This window comes from Trachypithecus francoisi, unplaced genomic scaffold, assembly GCF_009764315.1.
Source record: "Trachypithecus francoisi isolate TF-2019V2 unplaced genomic scaffold, Tfra_2.0 Lachesis_group5, whole genome shotgun sequence".
NCBI lineage: Eukaryota > Metazoa > Chordata > Mammalia > Primates > Cercopithecidae > Trachypithecus > Trachypithecus francoisi.
Window position 1 is genome coordinate 8,070,108 of NW_022681470.1, and position 23,086 is coordinate 8,093,193.

A 23,086-nucleotide genomic window follows, 5' to 3' on the forward strand; every position below is an offset into this window, starting at 1 on the left:
TACGCTCAATACCTGGGTGATGGGATCATTTAGATTCCAAACCTCAGTGTCATGCAATATACCCACATAACAAACCTGCACGTGTACCCCTTCATCTAAAATAAACATTAAAATTTATAAAGAGAAGAAAAAAAGATTGCAACATCAACTCCTACCGGAATTGTCACCTTGCCCTGCTAATTTTAGACTTGCCAACTTTTACAATTGCATGAGTCAATTCCTTAAAATAAGTTTCTCTATCTTTCTTTACACACACACACACACACACACACACACACATACACACGAAAACCTCAGAGATATTGTGGGTTTCGTTCCAGACCACTGCAATAAAGTGCATGAATATTGTAATAGAGTTACATGAATTTTTTGGTTTCCTAGTGCATATAAAAGTTATGTTTACATTATACTACAGTCTATTAAGTATGCAACAGAATTATGTCCGAAAAAATACATACTTTATTCACAGATACTTTGTTACTAAAAAAATGTTAATGATTATCTGAGTCTTCAGTGACTCAGTATCTTTTTGATGTTGATGACTACTGATTGATTGGAATGGTGGTTGCTGAAGGCTGGGGTGGCTGTGACAATTTCTTAAAATAAGACAACAACGAAATCTGCCATATCAATTCGCTCTTTCGCAAGAGATTTCTCTGTAGTATATGATGCCATTTGATAGCACTTTACTCACAGAAGAGCTTCTTGCAAAACTGGAGTCAATCCTCTCAAACCCTGCTCCTGCTTTGTCAACTAAGTTTATGTGATATTCTAAATTCTTTGTGGTGATTTCAACAATGTTCATAGCATCTTAACCATGAGTAGATTCCATCTCAAGAAACTGCTTTCTTTGCTCATTCATAAGAAGCAACTCCTCATCTGTTCAAGTTTTATTATGAGATTGCAGCAACTCAGTCACATCTTCAGACTCTACCAATTCTCTATTTCTACCACATTTGCAGTTACTTTCTCCACTGATGTCTTGGAATCCTCAAAACCATCTGTGAGGGTCGCAATTAACTTCTTCCAAACTCCTGTTAACGTTGATATTTTGACCTGCTTCCATGAATTATGAATGTTATTGATGGCATCTAGAATGGTGGATCCTTTCCAGAAGGTTTCAATTTACTTTACCCAGATCTCTTAAAGGAATCACTACCTATGGCAGCTATAGCCTTACCAAATGTATTTCTTAAATAATAAGACTTGAAAGTCAAAAGTACTCCTTGCTCCATGAGCTACAAAATGAATGTTGTTTTAGCAGGCATTGAAACATGATTCTCTTTGTACATCTCCAGCAGAGCTCTTGGGTGACCAAGTGCATGGTCCATGAGATGTGATATTTTGAAGGGAATCTTTTCTTTTTTTCTGAGCAATGGGTCTCAGCATTGGGTTTAAAATATTCAGTAAGCTATGCTATAAACAGATGTGCAGGCTTTGTTGTTCCATTTATACAGCACAGGCAGAGGAGATTTGACATAATTCCTACGGGCCCTAGCATTTTCAGAATGGGGAATGCGCACTGGCTTCAGCTGAGAGTTACCAGTTGCATTATCCCCTAACAAGACACTCATCCTGTTTTTTGAAGTTTCACTTTTTAAAAAATTTATTTACTTATTTATTTTTGAGACTGAGTCTCGCTCTGTCACCCAGGCTGGAGTGCACTGGCGTGATCTCAGCTCACTGCAACCTCTGCCTCCTGGGTTAAAGCAATTCTCCTGCTTCAGCCTTCTGAGCAGCTGGGATTACAGGCATGCACCACCATGCTGGGCTAATTTTTGTATTTTTAGTAGAGAAGGGATTTTACCCTGTTGGCCAGGCTGGGCTCGAGCTCCTGACCTCAGGTGATCCACCCACTTTGGGCTCCCAAAGTGCTAGGATTACAGGCGTGAGTCACCATGCCTGGCCCTGTTCTCTGAAGCTTTAAAGTCAGGCATTGATTTCTGTCTAGCTACGAAAGTCCTACATGGCATCTTCTTCCAACAGAAGATATTTCATCTACATTGGAAATATGTTGTTTAGCTACTTTCATGAATTACCTTAGATCTTCTGGAGAACTTGCAGCTTCTCTATCAGCACTTCTTGCTTCACCTTGCACTTTTTTTGTTACAGAGAAAGCTTCTTTCCTTAAACTTCATGACCCCACTTCTACTGGCCTCAAACTTTTCCTCTCTAGTTTCCTCACCTATTTCACCCTTCATAGAATTGAAGAGCATTAGGGCCTTGCTCTGGATTAGGCTTTGGTTTAAGGGAATTGAAACAGGTTCAATGGTCCCATAGCACTGATGTTTATGATTTAATTTGAATAAACATAGAAACTGACCCTCACAGTTTTGAAACTTGAGAAAGTTACATTTGTCTTTTTTGAGTTCCTTTCTCAGGAAACCAACCATCAGGCTTCCAACATAGTGTCAAGGAACTGAAACTCACCAGATCACTGCATCTGGACAATGAGATGCCGACCCTTCACCCACTGTGATTGCCTAACACACTAGTTGCTTGCTGCTGACTACCTCCTCTTCCTTACCCCTCCCGAATTCCTACTCTCCCATACATGGTGACATTTCTTCCCTGCTATATAAATCCCTAATTTTAGTCAGTCAGGGAGATGGATTTGAGACTGAGCTCCCATCGCCTTGGCTGCAGCACCCCATTAAAGCCTTCTTCCCTGGCAATACTGATCTCAGTGACTGGCTTTCTGTGTGGCAAGTAGCTGTCCTAAACCAAACCCCTGGCATTTTGGTAACAGACTATTGTGGCTGGTTTGATCTTCTATTTAGACCACTAAAACTTTCCCCATAGCAGCAAGAATGCTGTTTTGCTTTCTTATCATTCATGTGTTCATTGAAATAGACTTTTAATTTCCTTCAAGAGCTTTTTCTTTGCATTCATAACTTGGCAACAGTTTGGCACTAGAGGTCTAGCTTTGGGCATATCTCGGTTTTGGATATACCTTCCTCATTAAGTTAACCATTTCTAGATTTTGTTTTAAAGTGAGAGATGTGTGACTCTTTCACTTGAATACTTAGAGGCCACTGTTGGGTAATTAATTGACCTAATTTCAATACCGTTGTGTCTCAGGGAATATGGAGGCCTGAGGAGAGGGGAGAGGCAAGGGAACAGCTGGTTGGTGGAACAGTTAGAACATACAATATTTTTCTACTACATTTACCATCTTATATGGGTCAGGTCATGGTGTCCCAGAACAATTACAATAGTAACATAAAGGATCACTGATCACAGATCACCTATGGTAACAGATAATAAAAATAAAAAGTTTGAAATATTACAAGAATTAACAAAATGTAACACAGAGACATGAGGTGTGCACATGCTGTTGGAAACATGGCACTGATAGGCTCACTAGAAGCAGAGTTGCCACAAACCTTCAATTTGTGGGGAAAAAAATACAATTATCTGCAAAGCACAACAAAGAGAAGTGCAATAAAATGAGGTAGCCTGTGTGTGTGTGTGTGGGGTGGGGGGGGGTTTATATCTGTATCACCAGTTTGTCCTTTCTTTCTAGAGAACCCTGGCGGATATAGAGAGATGGGAGGAGAAGAGAAAATGGAGGCAGAGAAGCAGGGAGATTTCTGAGATACTTTTCTATGTTTACCCATAATTGCAAGTCTCCATTCTGGAAATGAAGGTGCATCCAAGGAAAGCTCATTGCTCCCTACTTAGACTTCACTTTTGAATACGGAAATTACATAGTTTTTAAAAATTATCCGAACTCTGAAACAGGTTCTTGCTATCTTCATTCTTTTGTGTATTTCCATAGTTCTAAATCCCATGTAAAAGAGAAGGTGCTAAGCTAGTCACAATAATTTGGTATTTAACAGAATTATATGTTACCCAGAGTAACAAAAATTCAGAAATCCACTGTGGATTTAGAGTACACTGTTTTATTAGATGTCTTTTTGTTTTATGCTTGGAAATTAAAATGTAACTAATAATTGGTTCCTTGAGATGAAATACACTTAGCATGTTATAAGCCTATTCTGGGAGGAAATAAAGTAATTTCTCACCATTTATGAGTCTCTGTCAGTGAATTTTCCTCTGCCTCTTGGTCAATTTTGGCTGAAAGTGCAAGAAAATAAAAGTATATGAGATAAGTGATAAGCTGTTACACTGTTTCAAGCAACATCTGCCCTAAATAACATAACTTATTTTCATGATTAATTCTATTGTACTACAACCAGAAGCTTATTTCAAATCTATGGATGTCATAGATACATGATTTAAATGATTCTACTTAATTTTAATTAAGTGGATCTTATTACATTGACACAGGCAAGACATATTATCTAATCAAAAATTTTGGATTCTGAAAAACTTTCTTTAATGCAGTCACATTAACCTGAGAAAAGAAAACACTAGCTTTATATTTATATTAGATGTGTCAGTGTTTAAATGCCAACAATTAGTTGAAAATAATTCCCTCAAGCAAAGGCGTAAACACTACGTCAAAAAAAAAAAAAAAACAAAAACAAAAACAAAAAACGCCTAAACAGAAATGGTATGTGACATTCCTCAGTTATGTTAAGAATTTTGAACTCATTTCAGTAGTTCATACCAGACCACAGGTGAATAGATCATGGTCTGTTCTGAAAAAGGGGAATGTGCTAATATATCCATTTGCTTGCTATCATTTTTATTTAAAAATAAAGAATTGGGATCTGCTACAAACCCAAAGGTCAAATTTGAGGAGATTAAATCAGTATTCCAAATTGCTTAAAATAACGTAGGAACTCCATCACTTAAAGTATGGCTGTGACTTCATTTTTTTTTTTTTTTTTTTTGGACAAGTAAGCATTCTAGGAATTATGTATTACTTTACCTCCACCCATTTCCCTACACCTCCATACATATTAATATATGTTTGACATGAAAGTTTTGAAGATACTCTTACTTCATGCATCGCTCTTTGATATTTTTAGTCTATCTATTAGATTTTAAAACATTTGTTGGGACCTGCTAAATTGATTTCATGACTCACTAATGGTTTGTGACCCACAGTTTGAAAATCACTGAGCAACAGGACAAAAAAAAATTAAAATGTAAAAAATAAACCCTGGGACTAGTGAAAGAAGAAGTTGTGTTTTTATTATCATTCCTCTTTGGGTCACATGTGGGGCCATTTGGAGAACTTAGGAGACATAGTGGAGCAGGGCAAATTGGTGATAAAAAACGGGAACTGTGCATGAAATAAAACCCACGGTCACTTGGAAACTGTTAGTGTCTCTATCACTACTTACAACACAATAGAACAGCTTAGGCTAGTTCATGTTTTACAACCTCAAGACAGTGTTCTTTCAAAGGTTTGCATGGTATCTGCAAAGTCATAACCCAGTGTCATGTTGCCACTCTTTGCCAGGATTTTCAGGATTTAACAGGGATCATTTCAGGTAGCAGCAGATATTTTTTTCCTTCTTTCCTTTCCCTTTTTGTACACCAGATTGTTTGTATAAACTTACAGGTCAATTGATAACTATATTAAAAAAGAGAATGAATATTCTATGATTTTACTTTGAAAAGCTCCAGCGTGAACATAATGTTTTATAAAAATCTGCTCTGAGATGCCCTGCACAAAAGATGATTTGCTTCCAGAAACAATTCTAGGAATACATAAAGTTTGTTTAGGCGAAGTAACAAAAGCACTACAATGCATACTATTTTCAGGAAGGGTATTTTTCCAATTGCCCTCACATATCTTTGCTTTTTCTTTGCAAAGTACAGAGATTAAGGCAGACTAGAAGAAGGAATTTCTAGACTATTTTAGAAGATTAAAGTAAATGATTTATGACACTTAAAAACACACTACTGTAGAACAAGATGCCAGAGATCTGTATTCGATTCCTGATTTTGCCATTTAAATTATCTCTGTGACTTTAGGCAGATGCATCTGTTAACATGTACAAAATACTTAGCATGGTGACTCCAATAATCAGTAGAAACTTAATAGATACACAACCTTTGAAAATTCTGGACCTGAAGATCTCATCATTCTTAAAGTGATATCATATATAATGTTTAACTGAGTCAGTCAACTAATAATTTATTATATTCCAATGTTATATTCAATAAAGAAAAACACATACAGCTTTTCAAAAAGCATAAGCTTTTCAATTGTGTTTAGTGGAATAAAGTAAGTTTTATTTGTTCATAATGACCTCTCTTGATGTTCACCCAAACAGCTCTTGCTTCGTTGCGTGAGCAAGTTGGGCTGAAACAAAAACTTTAATCCAATTCGACAGAAGACTGATTCTTATTGAGGGAACAAAACATAAAGCCAGACTTTCTTATCAAACCTAATAGCCATTATCACAATCAGAAAGACAAATTGCAATAAGAAACAATCTCTTAAAATGCTCTATTATCCATTATTTTACATAATTTTGAAGCTAAAGGGATTTGTGTATTCAAACTGTAATCAGCTTCGATAAACAGTCACATGGAAGATCAGAGCAAGAACGTTAGAGCACACATTTCAATTCCTGATGTAGAGCCAATAATTCAAGGAACGGAACACATTTCCTTTGTGTACCAATCTTAGGAAAAACTTTCTGAAAAATTGGGGTGCAATTCCATTTTATGGAAAAACAGAGATACCGTTTTTCCAACATGCTGCTTGCATATATGCATCATCAATATTTTATTGTCACAATATATATATATTTTTTTGAGCCAGGGTCACACTTTGTCACCCAGGCTGGAGTGCAGTGGTACAACCATGGCTCACGGCAAGCTGCAATTCCTCCTGTAATCCTCCTGCTTCAGCCTTCCAAGTAGCTGGGATTACAGTGTGTGCCAACACGCCTGGCTAAATTGTTCAATCTATTTTTTGTAGAGATGGAGGTCTTGCTACGTTGCCCAGGGTGGTCTCAAACTCCGAGGCTCAAGCAATCCTTCCGTCTTGGCCTCTCAAAGTGTTGAGATTACAGGCATGAACCACCATGCTTGGACAACAATTCTTTTAAACATACTTATGGGGTTAACTTAGTGACAACTGCAGGACATGGTTGCTTTACATGGTGAGGGCAAACCTTCCAAACCAAAATAAAATGTAATTTAATCAGTGAAAATTAAGATATCATTTGGAATAAAATACATCTGCCATTCATTCATGAAGCAAGCAAGCTAATTACATGCAGTGACCCCAATCAGACCAGCTGTGCCTTTCAGTTTGAGAAACAACTCTGATAGGCTGTGTACCACCATTGCTACATGCACAGACTTTCAAACATGACTTTGCTGAAGGTAACACAGAAAATGAGGTGATTTTCTATTTGCAACAACTTATTGTTATTTGATTTCCTAGTGTATTGTTTTCTAAAAGTACAAAAATTATTTTCAGATAATTTCTAATGGCATAAATGGTTTTGCAGAGTTTTGAAAGCCAGTGTAACTTTTAGCAGCAGTTTCTTATGTAGTGATAATCAACTATTAATAAACTTCATTTTAATAAAGTATGCCAAGTGAATTGCATAAAAGAGATAAAAAAGATTTCAATTTTCTACTACAAGATTAATTTCCCAACTCTTTAGACACTTCATTTCTTTTGACATGATTCAAATGATCAGGATGGCAAATTTCTGGTCATTCATCATCAAGATAATTATAGGGTAGCTAAAGCAGCATTCAAAATAGACAAATAGGCACAAGGCTTCGTTGGTGATCTTCATATTGTTATCAAATCACTGAGCTTTCTGTGCTACTGTTGCCCAGCAATGCCTGATCACTTTTTTTTTTTTTTTTTTTTGACACAGAGTTTTGCTCTTGTTGCCTGGGATAGAGTGCAATGGCGTGATCTTGGCTCACTGCAACCACCACCTCCCCAGTTCAAGCGATTCTCCTGTCTCAGCCTCACAAGTATGTGGGATTACAGGCACATGCCACCACAGCAGGCTAATTTTTCTAGTTTTAGTAGAGATGGGGTTTCATCATATTGGTCAGGCTGGTCTTGAACTCCTGACCTCAGGTGATCCGCCCACCTCAGCCTCCCAAAGACCACTTTTGACAGAAGCGTTTTTATGATGCCTAATGGACATCACCACCCAAGGGCGTCCCAGATCTCTGAGAGCAATCACCTCTCCTCTACCTTGTACCATAAAAGCTACACTTTTTTGTAAATGCTTACACTTTGCAAGGTCTTTCTCCCACTCTGCCTCTCATCTTCAGATCCCACAAGGTCCAGTGTTGGGAGCTAGAACATGAGCTTTAGTCAGGTAAACCTGGGTTTGAATTGTAATGCAGCCATTGAATTGCAGTAGATTTTAATAAATTTGAATAGTCGCTTCTTTGATGTAATAACTTTTATTCATCATTAAAGCAGGGTAACAATTTCTTTTTCACTGAGTTGTTTCATGATTTAATAAGATAATGTATAAATCACCTGGTATCTAGTCATCCTCTTCCTGTCTTTCCTTTATGCCCACATCAGTATTACTATAAAGTAGGATGGAGATGCATTGCTTGCAATATGTGAAAAGTCTTCCATTGTAGGAATCTCACATATTTCCTTGTTAATTTTTCTATACAGAATCCAGATGTTGAATTAAAAATATACTTTGCTAAAATAAGGTTGCCTCTTTACAGCAACAGAGAAATTATGGCCAAGACCTTTATAAAACCACGGGATTGCTTTAAAATATATTTAATAGATTTTACTTCTACTTAATTTGTGTGTGAAGTTGTTTTAATTGGCATAGAATGGAGAAGTCCAATGCCTACAGTAGAAGCACAGAGATTAATAGCTCCTTACTCCCCTCCCTACTTTTTAAAGACACAGCAGTAAATAAAATTGCTACAAGGGATAAGATAATACTTTAGGTGAATTTAGTGAGAACCTGATGAAATCTAAAAGATAGAATGATTTTTTAAAAAAATTTAATCCTCTTCTAAAGCTCACCTCTTTATTCCAAACATACTGTGCGTAATTATTCATAGCTTGATGTTTGAGATCCACTGCCAAGAAAAATGTTCTGAGAGTATACTGAAAACAGAATTAATAGCGGAGTAGAGTGATAGTAAAATAAAGCAATCAATCCTCCACTGACACTGGAGGAAAGGAACAGGATGATGTAGTTTAAGAAAAAAGGCAACAATGAAAAGTGGTTTATAACGACAATATTCAGAGAATACCAGTAACTCTTACTTGAATAGACCTAAAATTGCAGCTCCTTCGGGAAGCTGATCACTTGCTGTACCTATTATTTTAGTGATGATGTTTTCCCTTTTGCCCAACCCCCAAATCTCAAATGATAGAGATCTGCAATTTGAGGCAGAGAAAGCCTCTCGTTGGAACCATACAACAAAAGAAACATCAAATGTTTTAAGAGGCAGCTTTTATTTATTTGGTTACTTTTCTTTCCATCTATTTATTTTAGAGTTAAGGGCATAAGATTACCTTTTAGATTTGATCCTACCAAAGAGACCATTGGCTTAGACAGTCCTGTGCCACTGAACATGCAACTGATTAAAAATAGTGATTTAATGGTTCTGTTACAGAACTTTTTTATTAGGTGAGGTCTTCTCCAACGGCACTAATGTATCTGACTCCAAATCTCTACCTCCACTAATACTTTCTGGTGGCTGCTGTCCTACTAAGTTACTATTTTGACTCAGTGATTAGTGTCTGTAGTCGCTGTCTGGCTCCAGACTCTTTTGCAATGTGAAATATTTCTGCTGAACGTGTTCCAAATGGCTATGAGCGAGCAAAGACACGAAATGGACGCCCTTTCTGATCTTGAGCTTTCATGAGGGAATACCACATATTCCCAGGTAATTGGAGACACAGTTGCATTTGAGTAATATCAGATGGAAGGCAACTCAGAACCCTTTCATGTGCTTGTCTAGGCTCTAAATCTTTTTGCTATTTTTCCTTTTTATTTAAAGTGTTAACTAGTTTTTGTTTATAATTAGCTATGAATGTGCATTCCAGTTGCTTTTAAGTGCAGCCAGTATGGGATATTTTTTAGACACATGCAGTGCCTTTCCTCTGAGTCATTTAAAGCTGTCATTTCACTGAAGATACATTGCTTTAGTTTTGAGATTTTTGACATACTTTTCCTTTTGACGATGAACTAAAAGTCAGGTAAATTTAAGTAGTTCATACATGTCACAGTGTATGACTTTCAGAATATCTTTCCTTAGCAAGAGAAATGGCTAAGTCCCAATGCACCTTCCTCCTCTATGCTGCGCAGGTTCTTAGGACAATAAAACAATGCTGTGGAACACTCCTAGGAAGAAGAAAGAGAGCACCTGAGGCATAAAATGACAACTTGACCTTTGCAATAATTCACAGCTACCTTTTATTTAATACTGAGGGTTATTTCAACTTTGTACGTAAAATATAGATGTATGGGGGCTAGTTATTAAAAACTCAAGGACATATACATAATAGAAAATGACACATACTTTAAACATTTTATATACGTGGCTACTGGCCAAACCTAAAATATAGGAAAGCAGTGCGCTATTATCACCCAGCCTGATGTAGGTATTGAAGTGGTCCTCAGTGATATTTCTCTCCAAATCTTCGTTTTAAAGCCAAAGTAGAAAAGACATGGGAAAACATAATATGCATCCATGAGCTGAGCTAGACAGTACAGTAGACAGTATAAAGAAGCTGGAACAATTTTCCTACTAGAAAATTGCTGACTCGAACTAAATTTTTATATCAAATCATACCCAAATCTATGTATTACTCTACCTACAGGATAAGCAAATCTCTCCCAGACTTTCACTAATGTAGCATAGAAATAAAGACATGCCTTGGGCCAATTCCTTTCCTTTTTCTTTGCTAAGAGACAACTACCCTATTGAAGAATATAAATGAAGCGTACACTTACTAATACCAGGCTGAACTTAAATAAAAATCCTTCAGATAAAATGAAAACTTCATTGAGCCTTTAACTAAAAATATGCAAATACATGCATTAGGGCTGAGCTTTCCATATTGAAAGCAGTATCAATTAATTCCAATTTAGGGATTCAAACTATCGAAACACAAAACTGCTGGAAATAAAAATCAGAAAGCCAAAAAAACTTCTGGTGTGTTTCTTTTCTTCCTAATCTTACTTGCCAAAACAATGCTTAAAGCCTAGGGTATTCCAGTCCTAGAGACAAAAGCCACATAATTTAACATTACAATATTTCAGCCAACATTTGAATGTCTAGCTTTGTTAGGGACTCATATGCAGGTAATATTACATAGTTTTTTCCTTCAAGAAAATGGTAGATCGAGAGAGAGACAAATAATCATACATGTAGATGTTATAGAGATGTTTAAATGGGAATGTTAATATGGAATGATGTTGATATTACTATTCTAATTCTTTACATATAATAACCCAAGATAATAAACTCTATAAGAAAGGGTTTATAATTACTCCCACTTAAAATCAGGAAATTAGTGATTAAAAAACTTGATTAAGATTCCAGAAACATTAAATAAAGGAGACAGGATTCAAACTCATGGAGTCTGACTCCAAAGTCTTAACACTGGCAAATTAGCTATGAGTACAGTTAAGTGAAACATCCATTTGCCTGTCGAGAGAGAAGTCAATAAGGAAAAGACAAAGGCAATGCATGGGAGTTGGGACTAAAATGATTAACAAGTTAGTCAAGTAGAAAAAGGATCAGAGACCGGAGCGGGTAAATAATGAACAGTAGGAAAAAAGACACAGAAGCAAAGTTGCACCAGAGTTCGAGACGTCAAGACGAAAGATAAAGGAGACAAAACTGGAAATACAAAGGAAAAGAGCTGGCAAAAATGCCATGCAGAGGCAGATCCAGCCTCTCATGGTGTGATCATACAACAGGCAAAGCAAAGGAGACTGAATTGTGTTCATTTGATTTGATTTGATTTTTGCCTAGAATATATTTCTTTCTTTTAAAAATTATTATTTTAGGCCGGGCGCGGTGGCTCAAGCCTGTAATCCCAGCACTTTGGGAGGCCGAGACGGGTGGATCGCGAGGTCAGGAGATCGAGACCATCCTGGCTAACACGGCGAAACCCCGTCTCTACTAAAAAATAGAAAAAACTAGCCGGGCGAGTTGGCGGGCGCCTGCAGTCCCAGCTACTCGGGAGGCTGAGGCAGGAGAATGGCGTAAACCCGGGAGGCGGAGCTTGCAGTGAGCTGAGATCCGGCCACTGCACTCCAGCCTGGGCGACTGCGAGACTCCGTCTCAAAAAAAAAAAAAAAAAAAAAAAAAAAAAAAAATTATTATTTTAGATTCGGGGGGTATATATGCAGGTTTGTTACATGGATATATCACATATGCTGAGGTTTGGGCTTCTACTGAATCTATCACCCAAATAATAAACATAGATTCAATAGGTAGTTTTTTGACCCTTCCCTCCTCTTCCTCTTCCCGCCTTTGGAGATTCCAGGTCTATTGTTTCCATCTTTATGTCCATGTGCACCCATTATTTAGCTCCCACTTAAAAGTGAGAATTTGTAGCATTTAATTTTCAGTTTGCATGTTAATACACTTAGGATAATAGCCTTCAGCTGCATCCATGTTGCTGTAAAGGACACAATTTTATTCTTTTTTAAGACTGAGTAGTATTCCATATATATATATGGTAGTATATATAATATGGTAGTGTTCCATATATAAAGAAAAAATATGTATTTCTGTCATCTGTTATGATGCTGTTGATGGACACAGGTTGATTCCATGACTTTGTCACTGAGAATAGTGCTGTCAAACATATGAATGCAGGTGTCTTTTCTACACAGTGATTTCTTCTCTTTTGGGTAGACACCAAGTAACGGGGTTGATTTCTGGTAGTTCTCCTTTCAGTTATTTGAGGAATCCCCATACTGTTTTTTGTGGAGGTTGTACTAATTTACGTATCAACAGTAAATAACTATTCCCTTTTCCACACATCCATGTCTACCTCTGCTGTTTTTGGCTTGCTAATAGCTGCCATTCTAACTGTTGAAAGATGGTATTCCATTGTGATTTTAATTTGCATTTCACTGATGACTAAGAATGTTCAGCAGTTTTTCATGTATTTGTTGCCTACTTATATGTCTTCTTTGAGAAATGTCTGTTTATATCCTTTGCCAACTTTTTAATGGGATTAGCTTCTTCTTGTTGAGTTGTTTGAGTTCCTTCTGGATTCTTGACACGAATTCATTTTCAGGAGCATAATTTGCAAGTATTTTCTCCCACTCTGTAGGTTGTCTGTTTACTCTGTTGATATCTCTTCTGCTGTGCAGAAGCGTTTTCATTTAATTAAGTTCCATTTATCTATTTTTCATTCTGTTGCATTTGCTTTTGAGGCCTTTGTCATAAATTCTTTGCCTAGGCCAATGTCCAGAAGAATTGTTCCTAGGTTTTCTTTGAGCATTTTTACAGTTTCAGGTCTTCCATTTAAGTCTTTGGTCCATCTTGAGTAAATTTTTGTATATGGTGAGAGATTGGGGTCCAGTTTCATTGTTTTACATATGATTATCCAATTGTCCTAGCACCATTTATTGCATACAGTGTCCTTTACCCATTATTTATTTCTGTCAGCTTTAAGATTGGTTGGTTTTACACATGTGGCTTTGCTTCTTGGTGCTCTATTCTGTTCTATTGATCTATTGCGTCTAATTTTGTACCAGTACCATGCAGTTTGGGTTACTATAGTCTTATAGTACAATTTGAAGCCACAAAACGTGATGTCTGCTTTTTTTTTTCTTTTTATTTAAGATTACTTTGGTTATTCAGGCTCAGTTTTGGTACCATATGAATTTTAGGATTGTTTTTTCTAATTCTGTGAAAAATTATGTTGGTAATTTGATAGGAATTGCACTTCTGCAATTTTGAAGATTGCTTCGAACAGTATTTTTTTTTTTTTTTTTTTTTGAGATGGAGTCTCACTGTGTCACCCAGGCTGGAGTGCAGTGGCACGATCTTGGTTCACTGCAACTTCCGCCTTGTGGGTTCAGGCAATTCTCCTGCCTCAGGCTCCCGAGTAGCTGAGATTACAGGCAGCCACCACCACACCTGGTTAATTTTTGTATTTTTAGTAGAGATGGGGTTTCACCAGGTTGGTCAGGCTGGTCTCAAACTCCTGACCTCAGGTGATCTGCCCACCTCAGCCTCCCAAAGTGATGGAATTACAAGCCTGGACAGTATTTTAATGATGTTGATTCTTCTGATCCATGAGCTCAGAATGTTTTTTCATTTGTTTGTGCCATCTACACAATTTCTTTCATCAGTGTTTTATAGTTCTCCTTGCAGAGATCTTTCACTTCCTGAGTTAAATATTCATAGGTATTTCACTTTTGTGTATGGCCATTGTAAGTGGGACTAAGTTATTGATTTGGTCTTAGTTTGAATGGTAGTGGTGTACAGAACTGATACTTATTTTTATACATTTATTTTGTATCATGAAATTTTGCTGAAGTCATTTATTAGGTCTAGGTATCTTTTGGAGGGATCTTTAGGGTTTTCTAGGTTTAGAAGATCATGTCATCAGTGAGCAGAGATAATTTGACTTCTTCTTTTCCAATTTGAATGCCTTTCATTTCTTTTTCTTGCTTGATTGCTTTGGCTATGACTTCCAGCACTATGTTGATTAGGAGTGGTGAGAGCAGGCATCCTTGTCTTGCTCCAGTTCTCAGGGAAAATGCTTTTATCTTTTCCCCATTCTGTATGATGTTGGCTGGGAGTCTGTTATATATGGCTCCTATTTTGAGATATGTTCCTTCAATGTCTACTTTGTTGAGGGTTTTTATCATGAAGCAATGTTGGATTTTACTGAATGCCTTTTCTGCATCTATTATGATTGGCCAGGTGCAGTGGCTCATGCCTGTAATCCCAACACTTTGGGAGACCCAGGCAGGCAGATCACCTGAGGTCAGGAGTTCAAGACCAGCCTGGAAAACATGGAGAAATCCCGTATCTACTAAAAATACAAAAATTAGCTGGGCATGGTGGCACGTTCCTGCAATCCCAGCTACTCAGAAGGCTGAGGCAGGAGAATCTCTTGAACCTGTGAGGTGGAGGCTGCAGTGAGCTGAGACCTAACCACTGCACTCCAGCCTGGGCAACAGAGTGAGACATGTCAAAAAAAGAAATAAGATGATCATATGGTTTTTAAAATCTCTTTGTGTGGTAAATTATTTATTGAAACACATATGTTAAACCATCCTTGCATTCCTAAAATAGAACCCACTTGATGGTGATGTATAATATTATCTTTTTGATGTGCTGTTGGATTTGGTTTGCTAGTATTTTCTTGAGAATTTCTGCATCTATGTTCATCAGAGATATTCCTCTGTGTGTGTGTGTGTGTATGTGTGTGTGTTTTCTGTTGTTGTTGTTGTGTTCTTGCCTGATTCCGGTATCAGGGTCATACTGTTCTCATGAATGAGTTACAAAGGAATACCTCCTCCTTCATTTTTTTGAATAGTTTCAGTATGCTTGGTCCCAGCTCTTTGTATGTCTGGTAAAATCTGGCTGTTAATCTGTCTTGTTCTGGGCTTATTTTTGTTTAGAGATTTTTGTTTTTTAAATTACTGACTCAATTTCATTACTTGTTATTGGTCTGTTTTGGATTTTCTACTTCTTCATGGTTCAATCTTGGGAGGTTGTATGCTTCCAGGAGTTTATCCATTTCCTCTAAGTTTTCTAGGTTGGGAGCATAGAGATGCTCATAATAGTCTCTGATGACTTTTGTATTTCTTTGGTATCAGTTTGTGTTGTCAACTTTATCATTTCTGATTGTGCTTATTTTAATCTTTTTTCCTTGGTTAATCTAGCTAGTAGTGGTCTATCTATTTTGTTTGTCATTTCAAAGAACTAACTTTTTGTTTTGTTGATCCTTCATCATTTTTTTTTGGTCTCAATCTCATTTAGTTTTGCTCTGATCGTAGACATTTCATTTTTTCTTTCTTCCTTTTTTTTTTTTTTAACTAGCTTTGAATTTGGTTTGCTCTTGCTTTTCTAGCTCCTTGACGTGCAATGTTACATTGTTAACTTGAGATCATTCTGTCTTTTTTTAAGCAGGCATTTAATGCTATAAACGTTCCTCTTAGCACTGTTTTGCTGCATCCCAGAAGTTTTGGTATTGACCAAGGAAAAAAAGTGCAAATATTTTTCCACTAGTTTAAATTTAACACAATTCACCAGTTCAACAGGATTTAATTATCCAAAATATATATGCACCCAGTAGCGGTTGTATCTAGTTTCATTCACTTCAAAAAACCTTTTGATTTCTACCTTAATTTTGTTGTTTACTCAAAGGTTTTGTAGGAGCAAGTTGTTTAATTCCCACATACTTGTGTAGTTTTGAGAGTTCCTCCTGGTGTTGATTTTCAATTTTATTTTATTTTTTTCTGAGAAGATACTTGATATTATTTTCATTTAAAAAATCATTAAAACTTGCTTTATGGCTAAGCACATGGTCAATTTTGGAGAATGTTTCATGTACAGATGATAAAAAATATATGTTCTGTTGATATGAAGTAGAATATTCTATAAATAAATGTCTTTCCATTTGGTCTAGAGTCCAGTTTAAGCCCAGAGTTCTTTTGTTGCTTTTCTGCCTTTATAATCTGACTAATGTTGCCAATGGGGTATTGAAGTGTCTCTGAATTACTCTATTGCTGTCTATTTCTTCTCTTAGGTCTAGTAGTATGTTTTTTTAAATGAATCTGGGTGCTTTGCTGCTGGGTGGATATATATTTTGGATAATGAAATCCTGTTGAACTGACGAATTGTGTTAAATTTAAACTAGTGGAAAAATATTTCCACTTTTTTTCCTTGGTTAATCTAGCTAGTGGTCTATCTATTTTGTTTATCATTTCAAAGAACCAACTTTTTGTTTTGTTGATCGTTTATCAACTTAGTTGAAATGGAACTTCAATTAAGTTCCACTTCTGGACTTAACTGAAACGAACCAAACTTACACTCCTGCTGTAATTAACTAGAAAAATGGATATAATACATGAAACTGTTTTCATACACTGAAAAATAAGCAGCATAGGAATCCGATCTCCACGGTGTCCTTCATTCTTTGTAGATTTCTGTCTAAAGGCAATTTTTAAATCATAGATGCTAGAAAGGAGATCCCAAATAAGCCAATCAGTTTTGCTGAGTTGAGGAAATACAGATAGAAGTCTAGGTAGGCTGACATGACTAAAAGATGAGGAACAGAGTTCCAGAGAAGAAATACTTTTCAGAAAAGAAGGGTCAAAAATCTGCATTAAGCTTTCTAAATTTTAGCTGGGTATTAAACGGCACATTTATGCAGTAAAATTATACAAGTAAAAGCAAAGAACCACCAAGAAAATATAAGCTAAACAATTCCCAAAGCTTTTACAGGGCCAAAAGATGTTCGATGTCTAAAGAGCCAGAGTGGAGAGCTGTCACTGATCACATGAGACAGAATGGTCTTGGAGAACTCAGTGGGGGAGATAAATTATTAGTAAGACTGAATTATCACTGGCATGAAGGATGCCCCAGACTAGCCTAAGCAAAGCTTAAAAACAAGCCTTAAAGGGATCAACTGAGTCACATGTTGTTTAAATTATCTGCCTAAACAAAGCCAAATACTCTAAAGAAATGCACAAAACCTAGACACCCAACAATATAATGTGCATAGTGTCTAGCACTTAATAAAAATATTATTAGACCTACCAAGTGTCTAGCACTTAATAAAAAAATTACTAGACCAACCAAGTATCAGGAAAGTGCAATCACATTCTTTAAGTCAATAGACAGAGACCCAGGAATGACAGAAGATGAACCAGCAAATAAGGATATTAATACTAATGGAGTTTTTGTAACCACCCTCAAATATTAAAGAAAAACATGAACATAATGAGAAGAAAATGGAAGATATAAAAAAAAGAACTCAGTGGAACTTGTAAAGTGAAAAATATAGTATCTGAAATAAAACGCCCACTGAATGGAAATCACATAAGATTAGACACTGTAGAAGAAAATAACAATAAACTTGAAGATGTAAAATTTGGATCTATTCCAACTGAAGCACACAAAGGAAAAGACTGAAAGGACAGCAGAATCTTGATGACCTTGTGACAGCAGTAAACATTCTAGCGTTATGTGTCATTGTAGTCCCAGAACAAAACGAGAGATGGAGACAGAAAAATCACTGAAGGAATAAGGGTCAAAAGTTTTCCCAATTTGATACACACCATAAACTCCTAAAACCAAGAGCTCAGTTAACCTCAAGAGAGAGAAAAACACAGCCGGGTGTGGTGGCTCATGCCTGTAATTCCAGCACTTTGGAAGGTCGAGGTGGGTGGATCACCTGAGGTCAGGAGTTCAAGACCAGCCTGGCCAACATGGTGAAACCCTGTCTCTACTAAAAATACAAAAAACAGCTGGGTGTGGTGGTGGGCACTTGTAATCCCAGTTACTTGGGAGGCTGAGGCAGGAGAATCACTTATACTTGGGAGGCAGAGGTTGCAGTGAGCCAAGATCATGCCATTGCACTCCAGCCTGGGCAACAAAGGTGAAATCCTGTCTTAAAAAAAAAAAAGAAAAGAAAAGAGAAAAGAGAGAAAAACACACATACCAATGCATATCATAATAAAAATCCTATAAAATCCTATAAACCAGCAATAGAGGTAAAATTTAAAAACCAGAGTTTAGGAGAGTGGCGAGACACATTTTATAACAAGCAACAAAAATATAAATTACCAACGACTTTGTGGTAGGCAGAATAATGGCCCTCTAAAAATGTCCATGTCCCAATCCCCAGTTGTGAATATGTTATATTACATGGGAATATAATATAATAAATTTAGGGAGAATTAATTTATTAATCCCAGCTGTAAACATATTATATGACATGGGAATATAATAAATTAAGGGGGAATTAAAATTGCATATGGAATTAAGGTTGCTAATCAGCTGACCTTAAAATGAGAAGTTCATCTTGTATTATACCTCGTTGGCCCAATGCAATCACTGAGTCCTTGCAAGTCAAAGAGAAAGGTAGGAGCATTAGCATCAGAGCAACACATCACAAGGAAACAAGGAAACCTCAACCAGCTATGGCTAGGTTGGAAGACAGCTGGAAGCCATAAACCAAGGAATGTGGGCAGCTTCTAGAATCTAAACAAAAGCAAAGAAATGTATGCCCTAGATACTCCAAAAGGAACACAGCACTGCTAATATAATTTTTGTCCATTTTGAGTTTCTGACCTGAAGAATTACAAGACAATAAATTCGTATTGTTTTAAGCTATGAAGTTTGTGGTAATTTGTTACAGCACTAATGGAAAACTAATATAGATTCCTTGTCAGAAACTATTCAAACACAAGACAAAAGAACAATATCTTAACTGCAGAAAGAAAAAAAAAACCTGTTAACTGAGAATTCTACATTCAGTAAGAATCTCTCTCAAAAATGGGAAATAAATGATTTCAAGAAAGCAATGGCTAAATAAAATTTTCCACCTGCACATCTACATAATGAGAAATGTTAAGGAAGTTATTCAGGCAGAATAAAAATGATACCTAATGAAAAGCTGGATCTATGCAAATGAGTGAAATAAACCAGAAATGCTAATCATGAGGATGAATAAAAAACACAATTTTGTCATTTAAAAAATTTTTTAAGATGATGACTTAAATGCAAGTAGGAGCAATATATTGTTTTGGTTATATCGTAGGTAGACGTAAAATATATGACAATAACAGCACAAATAACAGAAGGGAGAATGAAAGTATACTGTTGGAGAGTTCTTACATCACCTGTGAGGTTGTATAATACTATTTGAAGATAGACTGTGATAAATTAAAGGGGCACAACACTAGAGTGACCACTGAAAATATTAAACAAAGATGTACAGCATATAAGCCAAAGGTGGAAATAAGATGAGATATAGTTGACCTTCAATATCCTTGGAAGACTAGTTCATCTATGGTATCCCACAGATACCAAAATCCATGGATGCTAAAGTCCCTTACATAAAATGATATAGTATTTGCATATAATCTACACACATCCTCACATATACTTTAAATTATCTCTGTAATAATGTAAATGTTATGTAATATAAATACTATGTAAACAGTTGTTATGCTGTATTGTTTGGAGAAGACTGACAAGAAAATAAGTCTATACACATTCTACAGGTACAAACATCCTTTTTTTCTTGAAGTTTTTTGATCTGCAGTTGACCGAATCCACAGATGCAGAACCCACAGATATGAAGGGCTCATTATATTAAAAAATACTAATCGATAAGAAAAAGGGGAAAGAAAAAAAGAAGGAAAACAATAGATGAAACAAATAGTAAACAAATATAAAGATCAAAAGTTAAACTCAACCCTATCATTACTATATTAAATGTAAATGTTCTAAATGCCCCCAATTAAAAGCCAGAGATTGTTTGGCTGGATCAGAAAAATAAGACTCAACTTTATGCTCTCTAGAAAAAGAAATTCACTTAAAATATAAATGCACAATTAGGTTAAAAGTAAAAGGATAAAATGGTATATTATGTAAACACTAGCCATAATAAAGCTGAAGTAGCTGTATTAAAAATAGACAAATTAGACCTCAGAACAAGATATGTTATCAGGAAAAAAGGAGAAACAATACATAATGATAAAGGGATCAATTCAAAAAGAAGATATAACAGTTCTAACTATGTTTGTATCCAAAAACAGAACTTCAAAATACATAATGCAAAAACTAACAAAAATAAAACGAAAGAAAGACAAAATTCCCAACTGATAAAACAGAAAAAATAGACAATCGAAAGTTGTAACTAGAGATTACAGCCTTCTTACTAACTGATCAATAAATTAGAAAGAAAATCAGTAAAGACATATTACACAACAATATCAAAGCAATAGAGACATTTATACAAAACCCTGAAAACCTGACAGGTCGCCCTTGTAGCTGGGGAATGAACTGGAGGGAATGGAGGCTGGAGACAGACATATCAATTGAGGAACTGTTATGATAATGTGGATAGAAAGTAGAAGGACATATGAGAGAGAATCCAGAGTTAAGAATGCCTCTGAAGTTTCATGCTGGGAAATGGATGGGAGTAGGAAAGTTCAAAAAGGTAAATATTTTGTTTGATGATTACAGCAACAAATATTCCTAAATGCATTGCTTTGTTAATAAAAATGAATTTTATGAGATCCATCAAGTATGCCTTCTAACCATCTTCTGTGTTGCAGCTATAACATCTTATTGCAGGTACACCTGTTTTTATTTTGCTTTGCTTTGCTTTACTGAGTTTTGTAGATAATTTTTGTTTTATTTTTATTTTGTTTGTCTTTTTACAAACTGAAGATCTGTGGCAACTGTGGTCGAATGACTATTGGCACCACTTTTACAACATCATGTGCTTACTTTGTCATATCACTTTGGTAATTCTCACCGTATTTCAAACTTTCCCATTATTATTTTGTCTGTTATGTTGATCTGTGATCAGTGAGCTTTGATGTATTTATTAAAATTGTTTTGGGGCACCACAAACTACGCCCACATAAGATGGCAAACAATCAATAAATATTGTGTGTGTTCTCACTTCTTCACCAAAAGGCTGTTTATCATCTCTTTTCCTCTTCTCAGCCTCCGTATTCCCTGAGATACAACAGTGTTGAAATTAGGCCAATTAATAACCATGCAATAATTAATAATCCTACAATTAATAACCCTACAGGCCTCTAAGTGTTTAGGTGAAAAAAAAGAGTTATATATGTGTCACTTTAAATCAAAAGTCAGAAATAATTAAGCTTAGTGAGTTAGGCATGTCCAAAGTGGAGAGAGAATGAAAACTAGTTCTCTTGCTTGAGACAGACAAGTTGTTAATACAAAGGAAAAGCTATTGAGGGAAGTTTAAAGTGCTACTTCAGTAAAGAAATGAATGACAAGAAAGCAAAAGCAACATTACTGTTGATGGAAACATTTTTAGTGGTCCGATTAGATTATACCAGTCACAACATTCTCTTAAGCCAGTGCCTTGTCCAGAGCAAGGCCCTAGTTCTCTTCAATTGTATGAAGACTAAGAGAGGTGAGGAAGCTATAGAAGAAAAGCTTGAAGCCAATAGAGGTCAGTTCATGAAGTTTAGAGAAAGAAGCTGTCTCCACCACATAAAAGTGCAAGGTGAAGTACCAAGTGCTGAGGGAGAAGCTGCGGCAAGTTATCCAGAAGATCTAGGTAAGATCATTGAAGAAGGTGGCTACACTACAACAGATTTTCAGTGTAGGTAAAACAAGAAGCAGATGCCATCCCGGAGTTTCATAGCTAGAGAGAAGTCAATGCCTGCTTCAAAACTTCAAAGGACAGGCTGAATTTCTTCATAGGGGCTAAGGCAGCTAGTGACTTTCAGTAGAAGTGAGTGCTGATTGATCATTTCAAAAATCCTGGAGCCTATAAGAATTATGCTAAATCTACTTTGCCTGTGCTCTATAAATGGAAGAACAAAGCCTGGATGACAGTACATCTGTTTACAGCATGGTTTATTGAGTGTTTTAGGCCCACTGCTGAGACCTACTACTCAGAAAACAGATTCTTTTCAAAATATTACAGCTCATTGACCATGAACCTGGGCACCCAAAAGCTCTGATGGAGATGTTTTTAATACAAGAAGATTCATTTTGTTTTCATGCCTGCTAATGCAACTTCTATTTAGATCAAGGGGTGATTCTAACTTTGAAGTCTTACTATTTAAGAACTATATTTGATAAGGCTATAGCTGTCGCAGGTAGTGATTGATTCCTCTGGTGGATCCAAGCAAAATCAATTGAAAACCATCTAAAAGGATTCATCATTCTAGATGCCATTAAGAACATTCTTGACTTATGAGAAAAGTTCAAAATATCAACATTAACAGAAGTTTGGAAGAAGTGGATTCCAAACCTCACAGATGACTTGCAGGGGCTCAAGTCTTCAGCAGAGGCAAGAACTGCAGAAATGGTGGAAACAGCAAGAAAATTAGAATTAGAAGTGGAGCCTGCGGATGTGACCAAATTGTGGCAAATTGCTCATGATAAAATTGCTCGTGATAAAATTGCTCATGATAAAATTTGAACGGATGAGGAGTTGCTTTTTCTGAATGATCAAAGGAAGTCATTTCTTGAG

At 36.3% G+C, this 23,086-nt stretch overlaps 1 protein-coding gene across 2 annotated transcripts in view; it reads right to left on the reverse strand.

The window, feature by feature from the left end:
• Window positions 1-23,086, reverse strand: part of FMN2 (formin 2) — a 403,023-nt gene that overhangs the window by 80,116 nt on the left and 299,821 nt on the right. For both annotated transcript variants that reach the window (XM_033196220.1, XM_033196221.1), the window contains one exon: window positions 4,029-4,080. In XM_033196220.1, the coding sequence (XP_033052111.1) occupies window positions 4,029-4,080 (52 nt within the window). The remainder of the gene's footprint in view (window positions 1-4,028; window positions 4,081-23,086) is intronic.